The following is an 11,776-nucleotide window of genomic DNA, read 5'->3' on the forward strand; positions in this document are numbered from 1 at the left end:
TATAACTCTTTATCTTAAAAAAGTTTATTCATCACAACCTATGCAACTGTTATTTTTAATAAAAACTGTTTATAAATGATGTAACTGAAGTCAAGCATGTCTGAATAATGCAACTGCTGGTCATGAATGAAATGGACTGCAAATGAAGCTATGTTGTGATGGCTTGGTGGTTAACTACTCTGACTGTAGTGTATAGGGTCCTGGGTTCAAGTCTTGCAAGGCTGTTTATTCCCTTGATGATTGGATGGGAGATAGGAAATTCACCCTGGGATCACATCAGTCACCCTGCTAGACAGAGGTCCAGGGAAGTAAATACTGTGGGAAGAAATAGTCAAGGAATTGTTATGGCTAGGCTTGTATAGGCCCTAGGGCTGATAGATAGTACCAAACTATGCAAATTATGTCTGTATAATGAAACTTTTTCCCCGGGCCTCCACTGAAAAAGGGCACTGCTGAGTCAGACTATCTTGGTAAACAAAGGGAGGGGGAGTGTCCATATTCATCAAGGACACCCACACCTCCAGGTTAGTAGCAACACATGAAGCATCAGAGACCATACAGGTGCAACTTACCATAGGCAAAACTGCTATACAACTGGTAGCATGTTACAGACCACCCTCCCAATCTCGGGAACCCCATTCAGCCTTCCTGAAGACATTGGAGGATATGAATGTATCACAAAATACAATCATACCGGGAGACTTCAACTACCCAAACATAGATTGGGTACATTATTCTAGCCCTAATACCCTAGCCCAAAGGTTCCTGGAATTCATAAATTCAAATGCACTGGAACAACTAGTCACCTCTCCCACTAGGGGAGATAATATACTAGACCTGATCATCACAAACATGGGGACAAAATGCTCCACACCGGAAGTATACCCCTCACTAGTGAGATCTGACCACAAACTAATCACCCTGGATATACATATCCCACCTCCACCCCAGCACAAAAGACCACAGTGAAAAACTTCTCAAAAGCAGACTTCACTCTTCTTAAGACTGAGATGGTATCCTTTAAGCCCACTGTGCCAGTGGATACCACATCCCACAATGCCGAATCCTTCACAAATGCTTTCTATGGACATCTCCAAGAATGCATGGATCATGCAATCCCAAATAAATCCAAGTCCCTCTCCACCAAAGGCAAGCATCCTGTCTGGTGGACCTCAGCCATTAACAAATTGTATAACAAAAGAAGGAAGCTACTGCACGTCAGAGCAAAATCCCATAAAGGGAAGACATCTCTGATCAACTTTAGCAGAAAACTACGTTCTCTCATAAAAACATCCAAGGCCAACTTTGAGAGAAAAATCGCTAAGGACACTAAAGATAACCACAAAGCCTTCTTCAGCTATGTTAGAAACCTGGGCGGAAACCCTCAGATATGCTCAGAGTTAGTTCAGAACAACAAAAAATACACTGAACCCACAGATATTGCCAACATTCTGCCTGACAGGTTCAGTGAAAATTTCTCCCCTCCCTCACCCCCAAAAGAAGAAATACTTATCCCAGCTGAATGTAATCTCCCTGTCATCTCAGATGTCCAAGTGAGAACCGCCCTAAACAAAGCTAAAAACACAGCATCAATGGGACCTGACAGTATCCCGGGTTGCGTGCTACGTGAACTCCAAGAGGAGCTAAACCCGCACATAAAAATGCTATTTAACCTTAGCCTTACTACAGGATATGTACCTGAACACTGGCGTACAGCAACAGTAGTCCCACTCCACAAAGGGGGTACCTCTACAGACCCTGGGAACTACCGCCACATAAGCTTAACCAGCCTGGTCTGCAAAGCTATGGAAAGAATCATTATGGAACTCATAAACAGAGACATAGGGGACCTACAGACACTTGACCCCACCCAGTTCAGCTTTGTAAAGGGCAGATCCTGCCTTTTGAACCTGGTTGACTTTTTCGAAACAGTCACTAGAGCCATTGATGAGGGCAAAGCAGTACGTACAGCATACCTGGACTTGGCTAAGGCCTTCGACACAATACCCCACTCAGGCATCATAGATAAGCTCAACAGCTTAAACGTAAACCCTTATGTCACTAGATGGGTTGCAAACTGGCTAAAGGACAGAACCCATAAAGTTAAAATCGCTGGAGCAATGTCAGACTCAAAGCCAGTCACAAGTGGTGTCCCACAGGGCTCTGTCCTGGGACCCCTCTTGTTCGGCATTTATTTCTCAGATGTTAAAGCAAACATGGGAGGGTTGTGGCTGACAAAGTTCGCAGATGACTGCAAACTAGGCGCCATAGTCGATACACCAGCGGACACATACATCCTACAAAAAGGCCTCACAGAAACAGACATCTGGTGCCGGAGTCACGGCCTTAAACTAAATGCCAAAAAATGTATAGTCATCCCCTTTGGGAAAAACAAAGTACCCACAAATTATCACATAGACAGCAACCCACTGAGTACGGAAAAAGTAATCAGAGACCTAGGGACCCAAGTCGACAGCGACCTCTCATTTGACACCCACGTTGCCAAAGTGGTTAGAAAAACATTCTACCTTGCACACCTCATCATGAAGGGATTCACATCCAGATCCAAGGATGTCATTGTACCCCTATACTCCTCCCTCATCAGACCCATGATTGAGTACAATGCCCCATTTGGTATGTACCTCACCCGGCATTTGCAACAGCTGGAGAGACCACAAAAGTACCTCACCAAGAGGATCAAGGGTCTCCAACATATGTCTTATTCTGGCAGACTAAAGAAACTTCAGCTCTATTCAGTAGCATACCGCCTGCTCAGAGGTGATCTCTGCCTGACGTACAAGGCCATGTCCAATCAGGATCTGATGGACATGCTCCACCTCAAAAAATCCAAATCCATCAGGACCACGAGAGCTAAAGACTTAAACCTCGGCACAAGTATGAATAGGACATGCTGGAGGGATAGATTCATAACCCAGAGGCTTCCCATGCTTTGGAACAAGATCCCAGTTAAGTATTAGGCAGAGCCCTCACTGACTCTCTTCAAGAGAAATCTTGATGAGTGGATGGGAGATCGTAAGTTTACCCAGGGGTCACATCTGTGTCACTGCTAGACAGGGGCACAGTAAATTAATTCTATTATATAAGGGGACCTTCATTGTGTCACTACTAGACAGAGGCACAGTATTCTAAATTTATTCTGTACATTTTTGTACCATTTCATGGGGTGGCAAAAGCCACATCACTATGGCTAGGCTTACAAATGCCCCAGGGCAGATAGCCTAGTACTAAACTATGAAACTATGAAACAAATGTCAACAAATTAATACATAAATTGCAAATCTTAACAGAACAAATTGCTAACTGTACTGGACAGAATGAATGATTCATAAGGCAGTTATATTTTAAACTGTATATTACACATCATTCAGTTTTTGATTTAGCAAGTTTAACAAAAATACATTACTTTGTCATCTGTTACTGATACAACAATTCAGGATGACCTAATTGCTATTAACAGTGTTTTTTTTTCAACCAGGAAATGAATACTGGGTTTACACTGCAAGTACTTTGGAGAGAGGCTTTCCAAAAAAGCTCACAAATATTGGTTTGCCCCCTGATGTACAACGAGTAGATGCTGCTTTTAACTGGAGTAAAAACAAAAATACCTACATTTTTGCCAAAGATCAGTTCTGGAGGTAAGAGTTTACTCTATTAACACTGCAGACATTGCATTCTTAGCAAAATATTTAAAAGTGTAAATGTTAAAGATTTACATGATGGACCCGATAAAATAAAAAATCCATATCTCTTTGAAACTAAATTAAAGGCTTAAATATATTACTCCATAAATCAAACTGTTTTCTGAGAAACACCATACTTGGTACTATAAATTTTTGGTAAAATATTTAAATAGTTACCTATCCTTTTGGTCACATCCTTCTACTCTTTCTAACTTTAATAGTGATATCTTTATTAATCCTACTGTGATGGTTTATTTAAAAAAAATCAATGATTTATTCTCAACCTTTTGGTGGAGTGGCATATTCCTACATGATCTCAATAAATATGCTCCTTCGGAATTAAAAAAAATTCCAACTTAAGGCTGTATTACACCATTTCTTATCTGATCAGATTACTCAAACTGTCACTTCACTTATCATTGTCACCCAGTTTACCCCAATTATGGGTGCATGCCCTTAAATTAATTATTCTGGTCTTGGGGTAAGCCACGCGCTTTACCTTTCCTTAATAGTTCTTTTACAGTATTCTAGAAGTTCCCTAGGGGGATCATAAATCTCATTTCTGATTTTCAGAAGTACATTGAAGATGTGTATTTCATGACTTAATTTAATTTGCATTGAACTATTGTGGGTACTCCTATTATTGCTTTTAACAATTGATTACTTAACTTAAAAGACATTCCTGGGTTACAAGACAAAGTGATGTAGCACACCCTCAAAGATGAACAAATAGCCTTACCATCTGAACTTGCTAATATGTGGGGGTTAAAACTCTTCTCTTTGCTATATTACTACTATTACTAAACTTATTCTAACTGTTTCAACTGATAAACGTAAATTCCATAGTTATTTCTTGGCTTTCTTATACTAAAATAAAGCATACTTTATCCATAGTATATAAATCACTTATAAACTTTCTTATATTTTCACCTGCCCCCCTCCTCTAATTTGGGGAATACAAGTAAGTAAAGAATTGTGGCATTCAACTGGATTAGGAAAAAGCATGGTGCAGAACATATAAACATATTCATTCACCATATTCTACAATCAACAGTTCATGTTCTTGTATGCATTATATTTTACCCCACCCAAGCTTATTGCCATTGGGATTCTATCTTTGCCTTAGTGCTCATTTTGCCCAAATAAGACGGATGAGACTATTCACTTATTCTACAAATACTGTAAAGCCAGTCTGGGCCCATCACTGCTCACTGTTAAAATGCAAAATACTGCATAATTACTGGAGCTGGTCTAATTGTGTTTTGAGCATTCTTTTTACAAGCCTGGAAAATAACACAATCATCTGGTTTATTAAATAGCGTTTTAAATACTTATTGATAATAATACCCATTTTTTTATCCAGGTAGGCACACTGGACACAATCTTTTTTCAGAAGCAACCAAGGAGCAATGGCTGGTTAAGTGATTTGCTCAAGGTCACACAGTACGCTAATGATGGCTGAGGGAATAAAACCATGTACACAGGAAATACAGCTCACAGCCTTAATCTTCTGTGCCAACTGTAAGACAAATTAATATATTCATAGGTTCATAGGTGTGTACTAGGCTAATGGTCCTGGAGCCTTTACAAGCCTAGCCCATAGAAGTGCCATGGCATCATGCAGCTTGACATTAGTTCCCAGTGCCTCTATCAAGTAGACCCACTGGAGTGATCCCCGGGGTGAACTTTCTGTTACCCATCCACTCATCAAGATTTCTCTTGAAGAGGGACAGTGAGGTGCTCTGCTTGACACGTATAGGAAGTCTATTCCAGAGCATGGGCAGTCTGGGTGAGGAATCTGCCCCTCCTGCATGTTCTGTTGATTGTAGCAATGAGGTTGAGGTCTCTGGAGTGTGTGGTGCGGAGGGATTGGGATTTCTTTAGATGTAGCATTTCTAACAGAGCTGGGTCAGACATGGCTTTGTAAGTCAAGCAGAGATCGCCTCTAAGTAGGCGATATGAGATAGAGAATAGCTGGAGTCTTTTGAGTCTGCCCATGTAGGGCATGTGTTTAATGCCTAGGATTCTCTTTGTGAAGTACTTCTGTGGCATCTACAGCTGTTGCAGATGTCTAGTGAGGTACATGCCAAATGAAGCATTATACTCGATGATTGGTCTAATAAGGGAAGAGTAGAGGGAGACAATGACATCTTTCTTCCTGGATGCAAAACCCTTGGTAATGAGATGTGCCATATAGAAGGACTTTCTGACCACAGTGGCAATGTGGTGGTCAAAGGAGAGGTTGCTGTCAACCCGCATCCCCAGATCTCTTATAACGCCTTCAGTGTTCAGTGGGCTGCCATTGATGTGGTAATTAGTGGGAACTGAGTTTTTACCAAAGAGGAGGATGATGATGCATTTTTTGTCATTAAGGTTAAGACCATGGTTTAGATACCAGTCACTGGTCTTAGTGAGGCCTTTCTGTAGGATGTCTGCATCACTTAATGGCTCCCAACTTGCAGTCGTCTGTGAACTTGGTCAGTCAGAGTCTCTTTGTGTTGGCCTGGACCTCTGAGAAGTAGATGCTGAACAGGAGAGGACCCAGGACCGATCCCCGTGGGACTCCACTCATGACTGGTCAACAGTCTGACTTGGGGTCCGCTACATTCACAATGTGTGTTTTATCTGTGAGCCAATTTGCAACCCACCTAGTGATATAGGGGTTGATGCCTAGTTTGGTGAGTTTATCAATAATTCATGAGCGAGAAATGGTATCAAAGGCCTTGAACAGATCGAGGTAGGCTGTATACACTGCCTTACCTTCATCTACAGCCCTGGTGACTGACTCAAAGAAATCAACCAGGTTGAGCAGGCATGATCTCCCTTTCACAAAGCCAAATTGCATGGGGTCTAGAGTTTGGAGGTTTCCTATATCTTTAATAATCAAGTCCATGATGATGATGTGCTCCATAGCTTTACATATCAGACTCATCAGGTTAATGGGGTGATAATTCTCAGGGTCTGTAGTTGCTCCCCCTTTATGGAGAGGGATGACTATAGCAGTGCACTATTCGGTAGGGACAAAGCCTGAGGTGAGGCTGTGACTGAACAGGGAACACAGATGTGGTGCCAGTTCGCTTTGTAGTTCATGTAGAACACAGTCAGGGATATTATTAGGTCCTGTGAAAGCTGTATTCTTGGCCTTGGACAATGCAGCCTTTAATCTGTGCTGCAGTAATGCTGGGTGCCTGGCATTCTTCCAGTATTGTGATTGGTCCTTTGAGGGGGAAAGAGGTAAAGTTGGCACTGAATCTGTCAGCCAGTATGGGAGGTACCATTGTGCAGTAAATCAGAGCAAATCTGGGTATTGCCATGCAGGTAGGTTCTTGATATAGTTATAGAAGGCTTTGTGATTGTTTTTAGTGTCTGATGCAATTCTGCCTTCATAGCTGGCTTTAGAGGATGTGATGAGGGATATCAACTTTTTGTTGAGGCAAATAAGGAAGTTTTTCCTGTCTTGGGACATCACCTTTTTCTGCAACAGTTTCTTCCTTCTGTTGTAGAGTTTATTAATGGCAGCGGACCAGCAGATTGGCTTCCTTTTTTTGGAGGAGAGCATCTTGGTTCTGTTGGGTATGGCTAGATTCATGCATTTATGTACATGTTTGTACAGTGCATTGGTGCATGATTCAGCAGTCATTTATTTATTTATTCCAGTTTGATGACCGGGGAGGTCCACTGGGCCTGGGGAGCCCGTTTTCAGTGGAGGCCCGGGGAGAAAAGCTCCATAAAAGTTACAAAAATACAATAATACAATAATAATTAAAGAAATTAAGGATTACAAAAGGTAGCATTCAAAAGTAGAAAATAGAAAACATATTTACAATTCAGTACACTGGGCTAAGTGAGCCTACATTCTGTGGAGGCTTGGGGGGAAAATAACATAGTACAAAGTTTAATTACATGAATACATTTGGAGGGAGCTTGGGCAGTCAAGCTCCGTATTTAAAGTTTAAATAGCATGCTTAATAATATAGGAAGTTAGGAATGCAAACAACAGGAGGCATTTGCAGGAGTGAGAAACAAATAACTGTAAAGATTCAGGAGTAGACAGGAGTATAGTATCCTGGCAGGATTTTGTAGAATGGTTACAATAACAAATTGAAGTGAGGCTAGGGAGGTATAGAGGTTAATCAGGGGAGAAAGGAGAGGAGAGCTTGAGAGGAATGGGGGGAAGAGTACAATTGCATTTCCTGTTAAGATAAAGATAGGAATGAAGTTGAGTTTTGAAGTTTTTAAGGTTGTCACAGGTCCTCAGTGTGGAGGGAAGAGCATTCCATTTTTTAGCTAGGGAATAAGATAGCAGAAGCTGGCCAGCAGGGTGCTTGGGTTTATGGATGGTGATCAAGTTTTGGTGGGTAGATCTAAGGGGTCTGAGTGGGTTGTAAGGTTGCAGAATGTTGGAGAGTGCAGGGCACTTAGAAGGTTGGAAGAATAGTTTGTGAGCAGTGGTGATTTGGTGAAGGAGTAGTAGATTGGGGAGTTTAAGCCAGTTTAATGACTGTAGGGAGGTGCAGTGATGAGTGGAGGATTTGGCATTTGTGGCAGATCTGGCTATTTTATTGTAACATACCTCCAATTTGGAGGTGAGAGTGGAAGATAGGTTAGTGAGAAGAGGAGCTCCATACAGAAGAGAGGGAAGTAGATAAGTTGTGGTGAGAGTTTGTCTAGAGGAAGGTGAGAGGAAGTGGTTGTTTCTGTAAAGAAGGCCTAGTTTTATATGTGTTTTCTTGATATTTTGCTGGTCATGCTGATATTTTCTATTGGCAGAGGTGCCGTGAAGTTAGACACCTCTGTTTTGGGGAGCCCAAAGTCAGTTTTGGAGAAGTTTTTCAAGGTGGTTAAATTTGCGGAGGGTGTGGGTGAGATGTGGATTTCCATGGTGATTAGTTTATGGTCGGATCTAACCAGGGAGGGATTGACTATTGGTATAGAATAACAGTCGCCCATGTTAGTAATAACCAGGTCAAGGATGTTGCTTCCTTTAGTGGGGGCCAGAATGATCTGGTTTAGGACACAGGAATTGATGAATTCCAGGGTCATCTTTCTAAATCTCTGGAGCTCCTTCATTCAGCAAGCTCTCAGATCCTGTAAGATATAAATTGAAGGTACTGAATATCCAGAAATGTCAAGGCGATATTTCCATAACATTGGCATAGTGAGAGCTAACAGCCACTGCCATCCACTCCTGCTGCTCTGAACAGCCCAGGGGCAGGAACCATCCAATCCAATATATCTCAATGCTGAAATACTGAATGGGAGTGACTGCTGCTATGGCCAGATGAGGTAATGACATTTTTTAACATTATAGGTTCATGTATTCATAGGTAGGTACTAGACTGTCTGCCTGAAGGCATTTAAAAGCCTAGCCAGAATGTGTTGGTTTTCGCCACCCCCTTAGATTAGTTCCCTGTGCCTCTGTCCAGCAGAGTCACTGAAGTGATCCCCGGGGTAAACTTTCTGTTTCCCATCCACTTGTCAAGGTTTCTCTTGAAGAGTGTTAGTGAGGACCTCTGCCTAATGTAGACTGGAATCTTGTTCCAAAGCATGAGAAGTCTCTGAGACAGGAATCTATCCCTCCAGCACATCCTATTTATTGTTGTGGTGAGGTTTAGATCCCTAGAGCATGTGGATCAAGGGGATATGGTTTTCTTTAGGCAGAGCATGTCCTTCAATTCTGGGTTGGACATGGCCTTGTATGTCAGGCAGAGATCACCTCTGAGTAGGCGGTATGCAACCGAGTACAGTTGGAGCTTCTTCAGTCGAGCTGCATAGGGCATCTGTTTGGGGCCAGTGATCCTCTTGGTGAGGTACTTCTGTGGTCTTTCCAGCTGTTGCAGGTGTCTTGTAAGGTACATCCCAAATGGGGCGTTGTACACTATGATGGGTCTGATGAGTGATGAGTAGAGGGGCATATTGACCTCTTTTGATCTGGATGTGAACCATTTTGTGATTAGGTGGGCCACATAGAAGGATTTTCTAACCACTTTGGCAATGTGATTATCAAAGGAGAGATTATTATCTACTTGGGTCCACAGATCCCTTATTACGTCTCCCATATTTAGGGGCCTACCACCTATGTGGTAGTTTGTGGGTACTTTGTTTTTTCCAAAGGGGATGACTATGCACTTTTTGGCATTAAACTTGAGGCCATGATTTTGACACCAGGTATCCGCCTCAGTGAGACCATTTTAGAGGATGTCTGTGTCAGCCAGAGAGTCAGTTATAGCCCCTAGTTTGCAGTCGGCTGAGAACTTGACCAGCCATAGTCCTCCTGTGCTTGCCTGTACCTCTGAGAAGTATATGCCAAACAGGAGGGGTCCTAGGACTGAGCCCTGGGGAATGCCACTTGTAACCGGTTTAGAGTCGGACTTGGCTCCCACAACTCTCACCATGTGGGTTCTGTCCGTGAGCCAGTTAGCAACCCATCTTGTGATGTAGGGGTTTATGTTCAGGCTGGTGAGCTTGTCTATAATACCAGAATGGGGAATGGTGTCGAAGGCCTTTGCGAGGTCTATGTAGGCTGTGTGTACCACCTTTCGCTCATCTATAGCCTTGGTAACTGTCTCAAAGAAGTCCACCAGGCTCAGGAGGCATGATCTGTCCTTAACAAAGCCGAACTGGGTAGGGTCCAGTGTTTGGAGGTTCCCAATGTCTCTGTTAATGAGTTCCATGATGATGCGCTCCATAGCCTTGCAGACCAAGCTAGTCAGGCTTATAGGACAATAGTTCCCAGGGTCTGTTGTGGCTCCACCTTTGTGGAGTGGAATAACCATTGCTGTGTGCCACTACAGAGTTGTAGTCAATGCCCCTAGTACAAATGCAGTAAAAGCAGATGAATAAAGTGCAATTTATAAATATATATATATATACACATGTATATATATATATATATATATATATATATATATATAAAATAGAAAACGAACAAGCTGATTTAAACAAGTTACCCAATTAACCAGAAAAAAGCTCACAACTGAGCCCTTTTCCAGCAGTCTTCAATCAAACAAGCTCTAGCTGCACACTCCTGCCACTGAGGTGCAGGGGAACCTTCTCCAAAAAATGATGGCTTGGATCAGTGCTCAAGTTATAGAAACAAAACTGGATTCAGCAGGCCTGAATCTGGTCTATGCTACAGCAACAAGGCACACCAGTTTCAGAAAGAAACAGTTCAAATAAGCAGGCACAATAAGCCTGTGACCAGAAATTCCCAGCTCAGAAGGGCAGAATCCAGCCTTTCCTCCTACAAGAGTGAAAACCACAAACCTTCTTAATGTTAATTAACTTCATTACCTAGTCTGAGCATAGTGCTAAACCTGCCCGAGAACTTGGTAGGGCTTTCAGTTCTGGTTGATATTCTTAGATCCAGCTTGCATACAATACCAGATCCCATATACAAGTGGAGCTGCATGGCCATGAGACTGTTAAGTGCACCAGATCTACCTGTAGGGTGGACTGGTGAATGCAGGCATGATGTCCAGTATAGTTGTCATGCCTATGGACAGATGGTAATCCTGAGCCACAAGCTCATCAGGGAATTAATTCTGTTTTGATAAAATGCCAAAGTGAGCAATTCCCTGAAGGAGTCTGAGGATGGCTTACACTACACACAACAACGTAGATAAGCAGTTCCAGGCATGCTACCCGATCCAGAAAACTTTAGTATAGTTCCAATGATGTTTAACTAGTTACTGAAGGAAGTCTGGCTGTCCACCAGGTACTGCATGCAGTATCTACCTCCACACAGAGGTAGGGCTTCTTCCTTCCTGAGAAGCACATTCATTTCAATGGGCTTTGCCAATGTACAAAGCCAAACTGTTTTCAGTAAGGCAAGCCTCAACAATGTACATTGCTAAATTATTTTTCAACATATATGGAAATGAATCTTACAGGCCTCAGTGAAATGTTTTAATAAATTATGTAAGAATTCTACATTTTTTGTTCCCCTGCTTCCCTGTAGCTGATTTATATATATATATATATATATATATATATATGTATATATATATGTATATATATATATGTATATATATATATATATATATATATATATATATATATATATATATATGTAT

The 11,776-nt window shown here is 41.9% G+C and overlaps 1 protein-coding gene across 1 annotated transcript in view; it reads left to right on the forward strand.

Annotated features, from left to right (window-relative positions):
• LOC122809143 (72 kDa type IV collagenase-like) overlaps positions 1–11,776 on the forward strand; it is a 792,577-nt gene that overhangs the window by 677,595 nt on the left and 103,206 nt on the right. Inside the window, exon 12 of the mRNA XM_044080418.1 lies at positions 3,497–3,656. Coding sequence (XP_043936353.1) covers positions 3,497–3,656 — 160 coding nt within the window. The remainder of the gene's footprint in view (positions 1–3,496; positions 3,657–11,776) is intronic.

The sequence above is a fragment of the Protopterus annectens genome, chromosome 8.part0, assembly GCF_019279795.1.
Source record: "Protopterus annectens isolate FY-2018-M chromosome 8.part0, PAN1.0, whole genome shotgun sequence".
NCBI lineage: Eukaryota > Metazoa > Chordata > Ceratodontiformes > Protopteridae > Protopterus > Protopterus annectens.